The sequence below is a fragment of the Poecilia reticulata genome, chromosome 19 (genome assembly GCF_904066995.2).
Source record: "Poecilia reticulata chromosome 19, P_reticulata-male-v2, whole genome shotgun sequence".
Taxonomy (NCBI): domain Eukaryota; kingdom Metazoa; phylum Chordata; class Actinopteri; order Cyprinodontiformes; family Poeciliidae; genus Poecilia; species Poecilia reticulata.
Window position 1 is genome coordinate 3907268 of NC_088848.1, and position 19789 is coordinate 3927056.

The 19789-nt window shown below is 39.8% G+C and overlaps 1 protein-coding gene across 5 annotated transcripts in view; it reads left to right on the plus strand.

Moving 5' to 3' along the window:
• dnmbp (dynamin binding protein) overlaps window positions 1-19789 on the plus strand; it is a 62505-nt gene that overhangs the window by 14107 nt on the left and 28609 nt on the right. For 2 of the 5 annotated variants that reach the window (XM_008436672.3, XM_008436671.3), the window contains exons 2-4: window positions 5963-6117; window positions 6651-6773; window positions 11581-13803. In XM_008436672.3, the coding sequence (XP_008434894.1) occupies window positions 5973-6117; window positions 6651-6773; window positions 11581-13803 (2491 nt within the window). In that variant the 5' untranslated portion in view covers window positions 5963-5972. Of the gene's footprint in view, window positions 1-5962; window positions 6118-6650; window positions 6774-6918; window positions 6952-10363; window positions 10493-11047; window positions 11279-11580; window positions 13804-19789 lie in introns of those variants that run through there. The other 3 variants (XM_008436673.3, XM_081600170.1, XM_081600169.1) reach the window with 3 other exon arrangements.

Genomic DNA, 19789 nt, shown 5'->3' on the forward strand with positions numbered 1-19789 from the left:
TGGTGTGTTGCCCATCTGTCAGCTGTGCTGCATGTGTAGAGTGTTGTCTGCTGTTGTCGTGTTTGTCGGCTGTTGACTGTTGTAATCCTGGTACTTCCTCCAGCCAAATGGCACACTCCAGTTACAGCCACATGCTCCCAATTGGGTCCTTTAACTTCCTGTACAATGTCATTAATAATCAGTGTTCACATTTATCTTTTTATTTATTCATTTTCACAGATTCTGTACTACTTTTTGTTGCTGTTAAAGACATAATGCTAGTTGTTTTACACATTTGTTGTGCAAAGTCAGTCCAATGCTTATCAGAAGAGCCCTTGAGTCTTTATGGGAGAGACACGCCTGCAAAGAGCTTGTCAACAAGAGATTAAGGGCTTGAAATGCTCCTTGTACTTTATCTCTGAAGATGTCAAGCGGTAAACAGATTCATAGTTTTCCTGGTGGACATTTCCTCCTGCCACACCTGGAGCCACCAGGAACTGCTTTACTGTAGCTTATTTAAGTTTTAATTAAAAAAAAAGTCACTCCAGGTCACTTAGATTTCAATGCCAAATTTCCATTCTTGATTTTTTTTATATCTGTTTTTATTAATGTATGAAAAGGGTATTTTTTAATTTTGCATCATCTCAGAAAATTCAGAAAAAAATCTTCAGTTTTGTAAAACTTATTTAGCGAAGAAAAAAAAAATCCCACGCTTAATTTTTTTCAGGAAATTGAAAGTGCCACATTTATTTGCAGCCATGCCAATTCCTTTAACATAAATGTAACTTTTTTTTATTTATACTTTTTGAGGTTGATTAAATTATTCTGAAATCAGAGGCACTTTTAATTAGTAATCCATTACTTCCTGTTTCCCTAGGACTCCCTCTAAAAACAATTGTAACTGCCTATTTTAACCGTTTAAACACCAAATATACCTTAATCTGCATCAATAGATTAAAAATTAACAGACAAAATTTATGCCAGATTGTAAATCTACACATTTTCCCTTAAAATGATACTTTGGCAAATAAAAACAGTACAGTGGAGCCATATTGGGACTATTACTACAGATGGCTACAAGAAGGTAGCTCCTGACCTAACCTTTTATCTTCATTCAATTCAGGAGATAAAAGTAAAATAACAGGACATTTGGTATAAAAACCGTTCAGAGACTTAAATTTTACTTTCCATCAGCAAGTCTCAAAGTCTCAGTTTGAAAACTGCAGCACATTTTTAGTGTGAGATGCAATAAAAGTAACTTTTTTAAAGGATTTTAAAAATATTTACCAGGAGTTGCAGTAATTAGACAGATTGCTTCTTAAGTTTAACTGACCTGTCGGTAGCTCTAAGCTATTTTTTAAGCATAAAGTGAACAGATTTTGTAGCATTAATGACTACCAGTAATTAAATTTAAACGCACTTTGTATCTGTAATGACACATATCACATGACGACATGGATGAAAACTGATTATAAATGTTTTCAGGGTGTCAAGTATTCCTGGAAAACTGCCATGACACAGTTCCCGTGCGGTCAGTTTCCAGATCACAAGGTGAAAGTCGGCGAGTGCCAATGGCCTCCGACGCACTCATGAACCCAGAGATAAGGAGCTTGTCTGGCTGGATGCAGATCCAAAGGATTAGCTCCTGCAGCATGGCGACTGCTTCTTGCCCCGCTGCAGGAGTCAGGAAACTTTCGGTTCAGCTTCGGCATCCAAATGAGATGGCCCTAAATTATTCAAGTGCATTTTTTCCATAGTTTCGACTTATTTGGAGGTTCATGTTGGGGCAGGTAGAGCTACAAGGCTTTATCTTCAGACAAGAACGTCAACATCTTATCATCCTAAATAGGCGGTATTATTTAAAGAGTAGCAGTTTTTGTAGCACAAACAGTCTCAAAGAAAATGGCAGAATCTATTTTAAAAAAACAAGTTAAGTTCCCAGAGTCTTTGAAAGAGAAACCGGCTCGTAGCATCACAGGTCCAAGTAAAGCCTGGTGGCCCGCCAGGCTTATAATACACACAGGGAAACCCTGGCATGTTTTCTTCTCTTTGAAAAGTGGTAGAAAGTTGAAGATTGTTTATTTAATATTCCAGACAATCAGATTATCCAAAAAAGTCACACATATATTATAAAAAGATGCTTCATTTACATTTATTTTTACTATAATTTTTTGAGTTGCCACCAGAATAGTTTTATTCTCAATGCTTCTGCAGTAATAGGGAAAAGATGAATTTGTTTTAAGGTTTTCTGCTCATCTTTATCAGGGGTGCCAAAAGGTTTAGAGCAGCGGTTCTTAACCTGGGTTCGATCGAACCCCAGGGGTTCGGTGAGTCGGTCTCAGGGGTTCGGCGGAGCCTCTGCCACGGAGGTAAAGACCCACTTGTGTAAAGTTGTGATGACGCCCCGCTTTGCCATCACTTGCTGCAGAGGATCACGTTACATGCTTAGCCAATCAGAGCCTGGAGCTCTGATTGAAGGAGCTCCACTCTCAGCAGGGATTTGAACTTGTGTCTTTCAGCAAAACTCGCCATTTTTTACCATAGACATTAATACTATAATATTAATGTCTATGGTTTTTACCAAATTCTATAGTCTAAATCTGCTCCTTAGTCGCATCTTTTTGGGGTTGCTACTGCCTCTAGTGGCGTGGGGGTGGTAACACAACTAATATAATTACATTACTAAATCAGAATACCGCCAAGTATTTTGTGTGTCGGCGGGGGGCAGTGGGTGATAAGAAGGGTTCCGTGAATGCGCATATGAAACTGGGGGGTTCGGTACCTCATAAAAGGTTAAGAACCACTGGTTTAGACGGTTGTGCATGCTGTGTTACCATTAGTGTGAATCTTTGGTGCAGGCAGCAATTTATTTAGCCCACTTCTCAGAAATGAAATGTGAGAATGGCGTTGGTTAAACATGTTTTTGGTGCTCTGAAAAGCGACATGTTGGTGAGTTTTAGCGGCTTCTCTGATTTGTTTAAAGAGTTTTACAGAGAGTTTAATGACAAACCTTGGTTCCTCTTTTCAGCCGACAGCGGATCTGTTTATGGAAACAGCTCAGAGGAACTCTTTGTGAAATTTAATACTAACTCTGATCATAAGCCTATTTGTCTCATTCCTGAATCAGTTACAGTTTTCGTGAAGAAAAGCTGCACAAGCAAACACTCGCTCAGACACGACCAGCGAGATTTCCGTTGTCGAACACAAACTTTGAATCTCATTCCTCAGTTGGTTGTTTGTGTCTTACCAGCACAGACAGACTAAACACCATGGAGACTTTGTTAAAAAACTAAACTGAAAGCTGTCCAGCTGTTCACAGCCAACCTTAATTTGTTTAAAAATGCGTGAAGAAATGTTGGAGGAATCTATTTTCCATTTTTGTCAGATTGTTGAAAGCACACTTGAAGCATCTTCAGCTGAATCCAACAGTATGAGTCAGTTTACAGGAAATCCTACGATGCACTGCGACGTGTCGGATTGGAAAACTGTTTCATGGAAACGTTTCATAAACAGGCAAGCCGAGACACGTTTCAGACACCGTGGTGCCCGAGATGCATCAGGTGCTTCATGGATAGGAGGAGCAAAAAACAAAAAATATCAACAAAACTATAAAGGATAGCCAAAAATGGATGCTTTTGTGTTATTCAGCAGCCTAATTTACCCGGAGTAAAGAAGTTTTATTGAAATGTAATGAAAAATAGATATTTGAGGAGTGGTCAAAAGATACTCAGTTATGTCTATTTTTGTTAATTTAGCTTTGGAAGCATTTTTGCAGCCTAATAAATCTTTATTTGACCCAGAGACAAAAATTTAAACTTGTTAAGATCTCATATAAGGCTTGGGAAAATAGCTCTTGGGGTTTGGTTTCAAAACCCTTTGAGCCCTAAGTTTCAAATCTCCAGCTGTTACTTATTTTAATTATACAAAGTTTTTGAAATGTCCTGTGAGTAAATATATTATATTTCTATAAAATAACAGCTTTACCCAATTTTACAATAATCCCGGTATTTTATATGTGAATGCTGCACTAGTCTTTATTTATATACGTTTGCGAGAAGGCAGTCAAGTTCTTCTTTTCCTTCCTTCTGTTTAACTTGAGGATCCTGTTAAAGGAGAAACATTTCTCAGCTTCTCATGTTTCCACTGAAAACCAGAAAGAGGAACTGAGACGACTGTGAGGTTTTCTTCGTGAGATAAATACCAGCATAATTTTATTTAAACTTCTCTGAATTTTAGACCCAACTTCCACTGTAGATCAGCTTTGAGAGAATCGTCTTATTAAAATGACAAACATTTTTCTACCCAAATTCATTTGATTTCTGATGACTAAAAGAAAATGATGGGATCTTTTCTGTTTGTTTATGTTAGTATGGTTTGAGTGGCATTTAGTAATATGTTCTTATCTGTTAAAGAAACAGTAGAAAGCCAGGAAATAGATGAACTTCTGCTCTTTTTAAATGTGTAATAATTTATCATTCAATAATAAAGGAAGACGATTCACAACTAATTATTAGCAGGTTTATGGCTCTGATATACCTAATAAATGACACAGCTGTGATTTAAAATGGCATTAATATACACTAATATATTACAAATCAATATTAGAATATTAGTTATTAATACTTTTGGAGGCTGCTTCTTGTTTCTAGGTGGAAGTTGGTGTGTTTTGAAAAGAAAAAAAATGGCCGATGTGTGTGTGGTGTGTGTGGCTGTTTGTGAACTCTGCACCACTTGGTGGGAAAACCTCAGTGAAACTCAAACCGAGGCTGTAAACGGAGCCAACCAAACACAAAAAGGAAATTGGCTTGTTTAATAGCGATAATGTTTATTTTTTACAAATATTTCAGGAAGCAACATGAGAAAACCAGACATCTTTTTGCATTTGTTTTATTGGGTCTATATATGGTTTATCCAAAAATCAAAACTTCAGTTCGTACCGGCAGTCACATTTTTTTTTATACTCTAAATGCATTTTCCTGTTAAGTGTGTTACCAGAAAGGAGCAGAGAAAATTTCAGCACATTATGATTAACGGTTCTTTAGATTTTGTAGGTGTACTTTGAAACAAATCCACCTGAATAAGAGGGGTTTTCAAAAGCCGATTACTAAAAAATTTAATAAATTTGACACTAATGGCATTCTCTAAATATATATAAATCACATTGCGCAACAAGAAAATGCACACTATAAATAGCTTACTTTTAAAATGAAGGTTCTTTAAAAAAAATAAAACAAATTTCAACAGCAAACATGGCATTCTTGGGAAACCACATTAATAATAATGAATAAAAACTAGCAAACACACTAAAAATGAATTAAAACTAACTGAATTAGACAAAATGTCACAATGAAACTAAAATAATAATAATAATAAAAAAAACGTATAACCCTGGTTCAATGATGTTTTCTGCACAGCTCCGTGTGTAAATGTCCCCGTATTACAAACAGTGGCTTCAATGCTGGAAACAAAGAAAACTCTTCAACACTAATTATATATATTATACTAACACAGCGATCAGCTGGAGGCAGCAAACAGGGAGCAGGTGAACTAAAAAAGCTGATTCACTTTAGAGGCTTTAACTTTAGGGCTGCAAATGCACAGATTTGAAAGCTGGTGAATCGGGAACAAGAAGCGTTGAGGAATGTGATTCAGTCGTCTTAGCTTGAGCTTTTCTTTCCTCTCTTTTATCTGTTTTTGTCCCAGGTTTCTCACGCTCTTGTTGCTCCTCTCGCTCGGTGCTCGTTCTCAAAAGCTTGTCCTCTCTGAGGCGTTTGTTGGTTCGCATAGTGAGGACCTGAAGGAGCCCCAACAAGAGACCCAGTGGTTGGATGAGCTGCTGCTTTGGAGGCTTCATTTTGTGCTGCATATTTTAGTTTTAAACAGAGTAACAGCAGTGTTTCTCTCTCTCTCTCTCTCTCTCTCTCTCTCTCTGTCTCTCTCTCTCTCTCCCTCTGTCCCTCTCTCTCTCTCTCTCTCTCTGCAGGTAATGAGGGATGGAAGCGGGCTCGGTGGTGCGCGCCGTCTTTGAGTTCCTCCCCAGCGTCTCGGAGGAGCTCCCGCTTTTCCCCGGTGATGTCATCGAGGTGCTGGGCGTAGTGGATGAGTTCTGGTTGCTTGGCAACAAAGATGGCGTCACGGGTAAGTTTTCAACGGGTTTTATCGCTGTTGTTCCTTCCTTCCTTCGTTTGTTCCTTCCTTCCTATCTACCTCCTTCCCTCTCTCCATTTTTCCTTTCTTTCTTTCTTTGCTGCCTTCCTTCCTGGGCTCCTTCCTTCTTTCCTTCTTTACTTCTTTCCTTTTTTCCTTCTGTCTTTTCTTCCTTCCTTCCCTGCTTCCTTCCTCCCACCCCTCCTTCCTTCTTTCCTCTTTCCTTCCTTTTCACCTCTCTTCCTCTCTTCCTTTTCACTTCCCTTCCTCTCTTCCTTTTCTTCCATTCATCCTTTCTTGCTTGCTTGGTTCCTTCCTTCCTTCCTTCCTTGCTTCCTTCCTTCCTTCCTTCATTTTCTTTCTTCCTTCCATCCTTTCCTTTGACCTTCCATCCCTCCTTCTTTCCTTCCTCCTTGTGTAAATTTATCATGTTGCTCTTCAGAAACTATTCATGTTTTCTGTGTATTGACTGAAATCGTTCTGCTGCCTCCTCCTCCTCCTCCCCCTACCCCCCCGCCCCCCAGGTCAGTTCCCCAGCACGTTTGTGGAAGAGGTAACAATTCCCGGCACCAAGCCAGGAGACAGACTCTATGTGTGCATCAATGACTTCAGCTCAGCTCAGCCCGGCGCTCTGCCCTTAAAGCGAGGTACTGCTGCGTTTCACTCTCTCATAAAGACGTTTTACTGAATGAAAGAAGCATTTAGAGATCCGTCCACATCTCATCTGATGTACATTAAAGCCTGTTTTTCACACAGTGTCACTGTTTACATTAACAGCTGTTGTTTTCTCAGTTTAACGCTTCTTGTTGATGTCCGAGAGTTCAGGTAAATTAGTTGATTTCTGCTTTTCCTTTTTTGTCCTGTGCTTAAGTCTTTCCCTTCACATTTAGACTTTACTGATTTATCCTTACCTGGTTTTTATTTAGTCGCCTAGAAAAGATCTGAAGGAAGGTTGGAAATGTTTTTAATTAATTCACCAAACTGTCCACTAGATGGCGATCAGAGGCCAACTTGTTCATTCTGATTTTTCTTTCTGATGATTATTTAGGCAATTCTCAATAAGTCAATTTACCAATTTATCAATTAATCGCATGATAAATTAAAACAAACTCAATAATTTCCATTTGTGTTATTTTTTGATTTGTTTCTTTTCTCTCTCTCTCTAATAAAAATCTTCAATCTGCTGATTTGGTTTCAGCTCACCGTTTTTTGAAGGGCGATTTTGTTCACAGAGACTATTACTCATTTTATTTGATGTTTCGTTGATTTATTTTGGATTTTTAAAATATCATCCAGTTCCAGAGTTAAATATTCATTTTAATTTAAAGCTTATTGATCTTTGAGTGTGTGTTCTTGCATTATTTTGCCTTTACGTTATAATACTTGATAATGGACTCCAAACAACAACATTATTGTTTATCGCAATAACTTCTGGGACAATTTATTGTCCAGCGACATTCGTTATCGTGACAGGCCTACTTACCAGCTGATATTCTCTTTTCAGTAAAATCTGTTTTACCTTGTAGAGCAGCTCCCAGTCCTACTGTCGTTTTGTGCTTTTAAATGTTTAGATTTCTAACACAAAATTAATGATAGTGGAAAATATTTAAATTAATTAAATATTTATTAAGTTTCATTGTGAGTTATCTTTTTATTTTGACTATATCAAGATGGACGAAAGGCCATCTAAGCTTGTCTAAAACTGAACTGCTTCTCTTCCCAGCCAACCTTTCGTCACATTATCTGCATTAAATCTGAATCCCTTTCTCTTGCTCCTTCAAAATCGCCAGAAACGTTTGTGTTTTAAACGTTATCAGCTGGTCTTTAAAGTTGATGTTGCTTCGCATTGCTAAATCAGTCGGCCTCTCCTTGTTGAGGCTTCACCTCAACCACCTGGATAAAATTCAAGTTGTTGATGTTAGCTTACTCAGCAGAACGACTCCCATCTACTTTAACGCTCTGATAAAGGCTTATAAGCTGACCGGGTCACTCCCGGCGCCAAAGGAATGCCGGCTAGCAGTGCCAACACGACGCTCAGGACAAACCAGACTCTGTCGTTTCACAATGGAGAAATGACCTACATACTGTTAACATGGTTTATATCTTTAAGAAACTCTTGAAGACCAAGTTCATTAGCAACGACCCAGTTTACCTCTGACAGAAATAGTTTCATTGTGACCTTTTGTTTGTCTAATTCAGTTAGTTTTAATTGGTTTTTACAGTGTGTTTGCCAGTCTTTATTAGTTAAAAGTAGTGTTTAGTTTCTCTTAGTTTTTATTAGTTTAAGCCGGGAGTTTTCTGGCCCATCTTTAAAAAGCCTGACCTACCGATTCCGATTTTGGCTGATATCTTTTTTTTTTTTTTCTGTCTGAAATGTTGGTAGATACAGCGAATCCTCGTTTATTACGGTGGTTATGATCCATAAATAACCTGCGATAGGCAAAATCCTCGGAGTAGTCAGCTTTATTTTTTACAATTATTATACACGAACGAAACCAAAGATCAGAACCTGATTTCAGGCCCAAATACTTGTTTAAGAAGTAAAAATAGAAGTCTTTTCCTACAAATAACTATGGTAGTTTTTAGAAATACTGTTAAATAATAATTTTAGTAATCAAACAGTGAGGTTGGACACATTGTGGCATTTCCTCTGACTGTGCCTCTTTGTTCTGACTCCGCTTTGCTGTGGCGTCTTTTTCTACTGAAAGCCGCGATGCAAAGTGTCTTTTTCAGAGACGACGCCTCCAAATGTTATTTTCCTCCTAATTTATAGAACAAAACAAAGATTAATTTATTCCGTAATGGCGCCCTACAGCCACGTAGCTTCTAGCTTCCTCCACTATGTCCAGAAGCGACAGTTCACATCTTCCTCTTCCTTTTATGGCACGTCTGCGGGTGCTAATTTAGTTAGCTTTTGTTGGTGCAGGACGTTTCATCGACATTCTGGATTTTGTCGTAATAAGAGGATCACATGGAAATATTGGCCGATCACCGATCTCCCAAAACTAAGGAAACTGGTGCCAATAAATTTTCATACTTTGGTAATTTTTTAGGTGTTGGTAATTTTTTAGGTGTAGAATTCAAATTGGTCAAAGTATTGTATTGGGATTATGTTTACATTCAGTTTGGGTAATGAATCCTCTACAGAAGATACCATTTTCAAAAAAATCTATTCAATTGTTACTGCCAGGTGTTTTTTCGCAACTTTTGCGGATTAACACAATCCGCAAAATAATTACGTTATTTTGTCACGTAATTATTTTACGTGACAAAATAATTACGTGATTATTTTGTTGCGTAATTTGCCGACAGCCGACGTAAGCTGCTTGTGTGAAGAATCAAAGAATTTCACATCAGTTCGAAAGGCTAAAAACAAGATTCAGAAACATGAAAACAAAGGACATTATATCTATAATTTCAGTTTGTTTTAGTTTTATAAATGCACAATATAGTTCCAGTTAGTTGTAGTTTTTCCCCCATTAATTGGCATTTTTATTTATTTCAGTTAGCAAAAATGTTATCTTCAGTTCAGTTTTTGTTATTTTAGTTAACCTTTGGTAGAACCTAACCAATGGTTGTCCATCTTTGTTGCTTTTATATGAATTGCCTCGTTAAATCCTTATTTGTAAGTCAAATGCATAAACGTATAAAGTCACTAATAGTAAATCATGCAAGGAGTTGAAAAGTCATTGACGAACGAACACTTGCCGTATCAGAAGATCCATAGGAAACGGTCCAGTTGTATTTCCTGTGGTTCCACTGGCTGCGCTCCAGTTTCGGACCCGGACACAATGGGAGGTGGAGCCGCCGTTCTTTGGAATGTGACCCCTGTGACTTGCTGACCAAACAACATTCTTATAATCCCTCAGTCCCAGTACATCCCATTAAAAGTTATTAAAATGCCTCGCAAAAGATGATTCCTTTGATATCCTGATACAAACCTCTGGAGAAATGCCAGTTTGGTTAAAATAAAACAAAACAAAGTCGACTTTTTTTTTGTTTGGCCTCAGCTGTGAAGGTGTTTCCATCTGCATCGTGAGCCATACCTCATACAATAAAATGTAAAGAAAGAAATACTCTATTAGCTCTAACAGTATCATGAAGACTAGGCAGAGTTAAAACACTCAGCAATCTCACAAAGCTCTGGTTAATCCACCGTCTGAAAATAAAAGAAGAGACTACAGCACAGCTGCATGCTTCCTAAATATGGGTTTCCATCTAGAGTAACAGAGTTTTACAGTAACTCTGGGTAAGGTGAATGAATCTGTCAACAGGAAAACTGTCACTCATGCAAACGGGGGAAGGAAGAAAGCCGCAGTTGAAAAGGAGCCATTTGCAGATTTTCCATCACCCAGGCTTTGGTCAGGTGAGGCGGCAGATAAAAGGAAACAGGGAAGCTTTTTGGAGGTGATGGAAAATAGATGGAGATACATACAGAAATGACTTAAGACTGCATTGGAATGGCTGCCCAGAAAACAGTTAAATTGATGCGCTTAAATCTTATCTATCCAGTCTGACTGAACTATTTCACAAAAAATTTAATTCCACTGTGTGCTGCTGTTTGTTTTATTCAATGCTTAGTGTTTTTACGTCAGGCACCTTGTTAAGCAGCTAAGGGTTTTTTTTTTTTATTCTTCTGTTATTCGTTGGTGTTGCAGGTTGGTTCTAACCATCCGTTAACGATTGCTAATTATCGCTTTGAGACGTGAATATTTCAGCAGTAATTTTCGCTAATGTCACTTTGCAACTTGTTTATTTAATGTTTCTCATTTTTGCTCTTCCTTTAAGCAAAGTTTGAGTTTGTATTTGTGTGATATTAATTGGTGAGCTTAACTACTGTTATTTTTCAGTTGAAGCTAAGTTTAGTTTAGCGGGGTTGCCTGGGTAACAGTGTTTGTTTATGCTAATAGGCTAGCCTTCCAACTGCTATTTTTGCAGTTGAATGTAATTTTAATTTTGAATTACTTTATAGATCTAGAGGCTATTTGTTTATTTCAGCTGCCAGGTGGGAAAAAAAACAGAAAACAGAGGAATAGTCAGAGATCAGGCAGTCCATATTGATTTGCAGCTGTAAAGCAGATTGTTGAGACAGATTATACTCCAAAGGACAGACGGTAAAGACTTTGGACTGTGCTTCAGTATTAAAGTCAAGGTAACTGTCCTTTTGTGTTTGTCCTCTTTCTCTAATCGGAGAGTCTGTGTTGTTCCAGCTAATCCTCCCAAAGCAACATAAACTGTCTGCAAGCAAAACCATGCATGTTTTGGGTGTTTCCCTAATGCCAAACAACTGACTCGAATAAGTGGGTAATTTGTTCACTTGATGGCATACAGAGGAGGTCATGCGATAATTTGAATAAGGCGTTCTGGAACAGAGACATTAAAATATGCAGGGCATATATGAACTCATTTGCATCAATATTCACCGAGTTTCCTCTCCTCTCTTTGTTTCTCTAGGTGATGTGGTAGTGGGAGAGACGGGAGGGTCCGTGAACCTCGGGAATTCCTGGCAACGAGGCAGTAATGCGTGGGGTCTCCGTGGTCTCTTCCCCGTGTCATGTGTGAAGGAGCTGAACCTCTCGGGTCGATCGAGGCAGCTGTCTGAGCGCTCGGCTCAGGCGCAGGCTCTGGAGCTCCCACCCTACGCTCTGGGCCAGGCCCGGGCTCTTATGAGCCTCCATGCACAGCTCAACGAAGAGCTGGACTTCCGCGAAGGCGACTTGATCATCATCACAGGACTTCCTGAGCCTGGCTGGTTTCAGGGGGAGCTAGAGGGCCAAAGGGGCATATTCCCAGAGGGCTTTGTTGAACTCCTGGGCCCTCTACGGCCTCCTCAAGTCCCAGATGACGGCCAGTATTTAAATGAAGACAATCAGGAGTTAATCTACAAGGATGCTTATGATGCTGGAGATGGGACTGAAGAGGAAGTCATGGAAGAAGGGGAGGTTTTTCTAGAACAAGAAGAAGAACAACAGCAGGAAGCCATCATAGAGGAAGAGCATGAGGAGGAGGAAGAGGAGGACGGTCTCTATGGAGTTGCGCTGTATGAGTTTCGGGCCATGGAGTCCGGCGAGTTGGACTTCAACGTGGGAGATCACATTCGCATTGTGAGCACTTTGGAAGACGGTTGGCTGGAGGGGGAACTGCGAGGGCAGCGGGGAATTTTTCCTCATCGTTTCGTCAAAATAGAAGGAAATGAGCAGAAAACTGCAGAGGAGAAACATGCTGAAGAAGAGAAAGACGATGACGAAAACTCCAACCACACAAGCCCCAATGGGTCTGAACATGTGCCTGAATCGAGGGTGTATGAGGACCACACTGTCTGGGACTTGGACTACTTTGAGAAGACTCAAGAACAAAGCTTAATGCATGAACATAGCAGAGCTACGGCTCAAGCTAGAACTGTAGAGCAGAATGAAATGAACAGAAGACCTGAGTCGCAGCCCCATAGACCTGCCCTCCCACCTAACAGGCCATCTGAGAGACCTAGATCTACTCCTCCAGCGAGGCCCAGACAACCTCCTCGGCCAAGCCTACCTCCACACCGCTCTGGGCTTCAGGTTACCCCAAAGTCCAATGGAAACCAACCCAACTATACCAACAAAAACCGTCGACCACTACAACCTAAACGAACTCAGAGCCTTAATAATAACTGTGCGCCTGGTTGGTCAAAAGACAAGACTCATCTCCAAAGACCACCAGCAGAAATTTCCCCCACCAATAACAGATCCCCCAGTCTTTCCCACACATTAAATACCATCATAGAAGGTGATAAACAGCAAAGACTCACTCGCCATGCCAGTATGAGCGATGCTGACATGACGCATAGTGCTGTGTCTCATTACCAAAATAAAACACGAGGCCCTAACGGGACACTCCCAACATCCATCACCTTGGAAGCTTTGACAACATCAGCCAGTGACCTAGAAGCCAAGCTGTCCCAGCAGCTTTTTGAGTTTGAGAAAAGCTTGACCTCTTCTTACAGCGACACCAATGTGAGCTCTGCTGCTTTTAGAGACGCTTCGCCCTCGGCTGACCTGAACCAGCAATCCCACGTTTCCCGGCACTTTTCCATCCTGGGCTACAGCAGCGAAAACGACATCATCCGAGGCTCCGCGCATTCCCCCGTCTCCAACCCTTCGCACTCCAACAACTCCTCGCTGGAGAGACGCAGAACCCTTCGCCCACCGCCTCCTCGCCCTCGAGTCCAGCGCCCGCCGCCCCCGGCCGTGTACAGACCGACTCGTCCTGCTCCGCGGCCCCCTGCTCGCTCACCAAGACAAAACGCCTCTTCTCCAGTCGGCACGGAGAGAACAAACAGCCCCAGCTTCTGCAACCTTGAAAAAACCACCACCAACGACGCAGTCGAGATTCACACTGAGTTAGGCGATCCCACGGCCACCCATGAACATGAAACCCTGCAGGACGCAGACCCAGACCTGAACAGGGAGACGGAGGCAGAAACTGAGAGGGAGGAGGAGGAACGGTACCAAGTGCTGCTGCGGCTCCAGGAAGTGGAGCAGGCGATGGAGGAATATGCTCGGACTGCGGAGGAGCTCAGGGCGATGTTGGAGGAGGAGGAGGAGGAGGAGGAGACGGCGCGCATGCAGACCTTAGAGAATCTGGAGTTCTGTAACTACACGCTGGAGACCCTGGCCTTGGAGCAGCAGCATCTACAAGGTAAGGCCGAACGTTGGTTTAAGAGTCACAGAAACATCAGGACCTGTTTACTCACCTAAAGTAAATCAAACATGCTTCTGTTACAGAAAACTATTGATTAGCAAACAGAATAAACTCAGGGTTGCCAGATCTGGCTGACGGTTCCCAGCACAAAGCAACAGAAAACCTGCCCAGCCCCTCAAAGCCCAGCCCAAATCTGAACTAATGAAATTCATGTTGATAGCACCAGATATACGTTCGTGACGTTTTTGGTTGAACTTTATTATTTTGTGGCCAGAACCAAATCCCATTGCGATTGCAAAGGATTTGACTCTTTGAACACAATGAGACTTGAGTTTTTTGTGCAATTTTAAATTATGTTTTCATGGGATTTTTGTTTTGCAGTACTACTACATGGTGACCTGAGGGAAGTTGCCGCCCCTTCCCACCTTCTTCAAATCAGACAAAATTGGTGTCAAAGGTTTGTGCTGCAAAATTTTTTGTTTGTGTTGCTTTGGCCTTGAAGATAATAATGAAAGTTTAAAGGACAAAAGGCCAACCAACAGCAAAATGAGCTTTAAACATTGATTAATATCTTCTAAACCAAAGCAGCACAAACCAATTTTTTTTGCTGCAAAAACCAACACAAACGTAGTCGAACTGATTGACACCAATTTGGCTGATTTGAAGATGGCAGGGAGGCTGGTTGACCTTTGACCTCTAGAAACATTTCTTTTATATCTTTAAAATTAAAGCGGCACAAACGAAAATTTTTGCTGCACAAACGTTTGACACCAATTTTGTTTGATTTAAAGAAGGAGAGGGGCAACTTCACTCAGGTCTACAACGTGACACTTGATTAACCAATAACTTATCAGCGATCATGTCACGTCCAACAGATTTTAAACTAAATTAGCTGACAAGTGTGATAACACAGCATTTTATTTTATGCTTTAATCTTAGTTTTATTCTTCTCTTCTACACAATGAGAACGACTTGGAAAGAACTTTCCTCTGAACTGATGTGAAAAGCTGCCAAATTTTAACAATCCGCCCAAAACGTGTCCAGAATCACACTCTGCATGTGTAATTTATCTGTGTGGTTTTCATTTGACAGAATGGGATTTAGTCCGTTGGTCGTTTAAGCAGCAGAAGAAATGTTTGGCTGAAAATGAAAAGTGATTTTCTCCATGGGTTTCCTCACTGCTGCCTGCAGGTCACGGATACTGAAGTAAAAACTTAATATAGAAAGAATCTAAAAATGAAACCAGGTTTCCTCTTAGAGCTGTTTTCCCAAATCTCTCTGATACAAACACAGGCACAAAAATGCTATTTGTTTCCTAAAAATCCCCCCAGACCCGCCTGTTGTTTACAATACACGGTTATTAGGGGGAAGGGAAAATAAACCTTTAGTTTTGAAGGAAAACTGTGTCTCAGAGGTACCAAATGCAGGTTGTAGGAGTTTCTAAATTTGTTTTGTGGAATAATTGGATTAAATTTCCACAACAGAGTGGCGCTAAAATCAACAGCGGTTTTTTAAAATTAAGTTTTCATTTTATTAGCCAACCATTTCCAGAAATATCAACAAATTTTAATGTTTTATGTTTCTTTTAAAACCTAAAAATAGAAATAAAATGGTGATCCTCTAAAAATGACAACAGATTCCCCAGGGTGTTAGATATTTTTGCAGAAATGGTAAGTTGTAATTTTTCAAAATGCAATGCAGCATTTGCATCTCTAATAGTTTTATTTTCCTGGACAAAATGGTTCTTTGGACAGGAAAGGTTGCAGATCTCTGGCCTAAACTGAATTGTTTTGGTTTTCACGCAGAATCTCAGCTTCTTTTGTGTAATATTTACATCCCAACAACAAAGTTTTATTTTATTTGCTGTAGTAGCAACTTGGATTAGAAAGCAGTATTTCTGTTTTCTGGCTTGCTCACCAACGCTGGGATTAAGAAAAAATGTTTACCTTACGGCAGGAACTGGTCACGTAGCTACAGGTGCCTTTAAGGATCAGTCATGCACATACCACAGATTCCAATCATTTATGTCTCTACAGAAATCTGTACACCCTTTTTTACATACATGAAGTCTCCTGTCTTCTTTTACATTTCCTGCTTGATGTGGTAAAGATTTTGTCGGGATCTGCGATTTATGAAGTGTTTGAAATGTTGATTATAAAAGTGAGGCACAAAAGCTTAGGATCTGCAGTGTGGCAGAGATGACAGACTTTGCTTTATTTTATTGTTTGTGATCACAGATGTGTACGCATCAACAATCCTCACTGGATCTTTGTTGGGGAAACTTGTTGCACTGCGTCCAAAATACCTCGGCACAAATTCACTTTCAGTGGGAGTGTTTTTCCGTGCCTCGGCTGGGTGTGTTTCTTTTATATGTGACGTCTGAGACACAATGGAAGCTTATTGTTATAGAGAAGAGAGTAACTTAAACGCTGGGCCCTGCCTGCAGAGCGCCCTGCAGTCCAAAGTCCTCAAACGGACTGAAAACGGTGCCACACTTTGAGTTAATTGTTTTATTTTGAAATATAACAGCTCACAAAGAGCAGGGAAATATTAAATTCATTTTTAACATTTACTATAATTTTGACCATTTTTAACATTTGCTAACTATTTCATCAAATAGTTGTGTTATTGGTGATATTTAGTTTGTAGGTCAAGTGGTCAGGAGTTTTCATTTGAATTGTTTAAAACCATAAATATGGGGATGGAGTCAAAGTTTTGCGTCCAACTGACAAGATGAGAAGATAACACAACGTTGGGTTCACAAGAATGAGATATTGGATAATTATCCAATTTTCTGGAAAACAATTAATCTTTTTGTTTCAATAAATAAAGATTTAACAGATTTCAAACTGTTTGAGGAAATCTCTAATTGGTGCTAAATAATTCAGTCTAGGTTTGACTGGTCCATGTGAATCTTAATTCTACAGTTTTTGTTTGACAAAGAAAATAAATGTTTGAATAGTCTTAAACTGTGTTTTTAAAATAATCCATGTCCTGCGTTTTAGTCGACGGCCAGTGTCGTTGGCGGATAAAAAGTCACATTATGCTTACAAACTGTTCATATCTTGTCAAAGGTACCTTTTCTTTCCCCCTACTAAGTACACGTAACACTACCACATAAAAAAATTAAAGTGTTAGAGGCTTTTTCAGTGCTTCTGTCAGAAATGTGATGTCTAGAGTTGAATGTTCACAAACTAATCAATCAATCAATCAAATTTTATTTGTATAGCACATTTCAGCAGCAAGGCATTTCAAAGTGCTTTACATAATTAAAATAAAAACAGCATGTGACAGTGAATAAACAGAAAGACAAAGAGTATTAAAAAAAGAGGTTAAAGATAAAAACATTAAAACCTGCACCCCTTGTAGGACTTAAGTTAAACGTCTCAGACCTCAGAGTTTTAGTTAAGATGTCATTTAACAAGGATTCTCACACCTCAGAGTTTTAGTTAAAACGCCATTTAACAAGGATTCTCACACCCCTAGATATCGATTCGTTTAACTGGGACGTTTTCCGGGGGGGTTACATAGACAGTGTGAAAGAGAAATAAAAAGAAGTTAATAACTAGATGAAAAGTAAAGATAAAAACATCAAAGACAACAAAACCCACACTCTAAACCTAATTTAGCCATAAGCAACTCTAAACAGGTGGGTTTTAAGTTGAGATTTAAAGGCACCCAGTGTTTCAGCTGTTTTACAGTTTTCTGGAAGTTTGTTCCAGATCTGTGGTGCGTAGAAGCTGAATGCTGCTTCTCCTCGTTTGGTTCTGGTTCTGGGGATGCAGAGCAGACCAGAACCAGAAGGTCAGAGGGGTCTAGACGGTTGGTACAGCAATAACAGATCTTTAATCAAATCAATTGACCAGTTGCTTAATGAGAATGATGGCTACGCCACTGAGTGAGAAGGAGAACAGGCACAAGGGGAGGGACCGACTGTTAAGCTGTTTTGACTTCTTTCTAAGTGTGAACAGCGCGCAGCGGTCAAGAGAAACGTAGAATTTGCTTCATTTGAAATGAGTTGCTGGTTACTCAAAAAGTCAAATTACGAGTCTGTGAGATAGCAGAGTGATATTTCATCAAGTCCATGGAGACGAATTATTTGCATCACCACTTCAAAAAGGAACTATAAATTTAATACCCAACTTTATCATCACAAACGGGAAACAACTCGGAACTACTTCTAGTCATATTTCAAAATATAACTTTAGATTAGATAACCCTTTGTAACAAAGACTGAATATTTTTTCTGGTTTTTCTAGAGACAATCCACCACCTTAACTTTGATGTTTTCACAAGGCTGCTAACGTTTCCACATCTAGCAGAGACTGAATTTGAAAGCTCAAAAGGATAAATCTTTGCTGCACTCTTATGGTGCGTTCACACCAAACGCGTTATGCGTCAAAAATGTGTCAGACGATTATAACTGTTATACTGCATTTACCTTGTACCTCATGAATAAATTTTGGGGGAAAAAAAAGTGTCAGGCGCTTCAAGTTTGATGCGTTTGCACTTTGAATGCAGACGCTTGACATTTTGTTCTACACCTGGCGTTGTACGCGTCTGGTTTACATTCAAAGCCTGTGTGGAGGCGCATCGAGGCGCGTCAGATGCGTCAAAATCGCTCCAGCCGTTGTTGTCCGTCAGACACGATGGACGGTTCAAATCGTGCCGTGCTGGACACTTGAAAGGCGCTGCAGCGGCCTCCAGTGCGCTTCCACGTAGACTTTGAATTTAAACCAGACACGCCTGACGCTCAGAACGCGTTTGGTGTGAACGCACCATTATGGCCTTCCTGTTTTCTAACCTGAGTGAATGACTGACATACCTCCACGCAAATAGTTTCTCACTGATACTGAGAACAACCAACTTCAAGTCTTTTTTTTCCTCACTCAAGCCATCCAAACCAAAACCCCCCCCAAAAAAACCGTTATCAATGTGACCTGAAGGTGTAATGTGTTTTTACTGAATGGAAAAGTTTGGATTTTTAATTTTTAAATTGGCAGAAAGTTTGTCTCTGTAACTTAACGTAGCCATGTATTATTGCTGTTCTCTTCTTTTTGGCTGTGTTACAGTTGACGTTTCAGTGCTTTGCGTTTGTTTTTTGGGCATTTGCGCGTTACCACAGGTTGCTTTCTTTTTCTCACCGCCTCTGAAACTCTGTTAACCAGTTACAGTAAAAAAAATCACCCTCCCAAGCTTACAGCTCTGTTTCATTTTCAGGTTTGTCTCCTGAGTTTTCCACTTTTGCAGCTTTTCAATAGTCAGGTGTTTGACCTTATCCACTCCACGGCTTTATTTATTTTTTCCACAGATGACCAGCTCCTGAGAAACCTCAGGTGTATAAGCAAACACAGCCACATGAAAGGAATGTTGTGTTTGACATTCCTACGGCTGAAAGGTGAACACAAGCACAGAGTTTCGGTCGCGTTGTGCTGCTGAAAGCTGAGACGCTGAACACTGATAGTTAGGCAGGTTCATTTAAAAGGAGAACAATGTGCTTTCCAGTTGTCTGTATCTAGTTTTGCACATTCTGCCACAACAAAGGTTAATGCATTTTATGGGATGGTATTGCATAATTGTGAAGTGGTTTTCTGTTTGTCGTTACAAACAAAAATCATTTGTAAGACGCCTTGTTGATCAATAATTTCACTGCAGGGCAGCGGTGTCAAACTTATTCTCCTTTTGGGTCAAACCAACATCATGAATGTCCTTAAAGGGCCAGAATGTATCGATAAAACCCATTAACACACTGTTAAGATATTAATAAATAGCTGTCTTCTTAAAATGAAATGTCTTTTCACTTTGTTCAGTCCCTCTGATTCTTTTTTTGCAATAAGTTTTGTGGAGCTAGCTAGTTTAGAAAAATTTTAAAGGAGTTTTGCAATATTTACTTTTATGTATGACGTTAATCGTCACATCGACCACAGGCGAACTAAGAGCTGCAAAAGTTCAAAATACTGCCACCTACAGGAGGGAGTTAGTG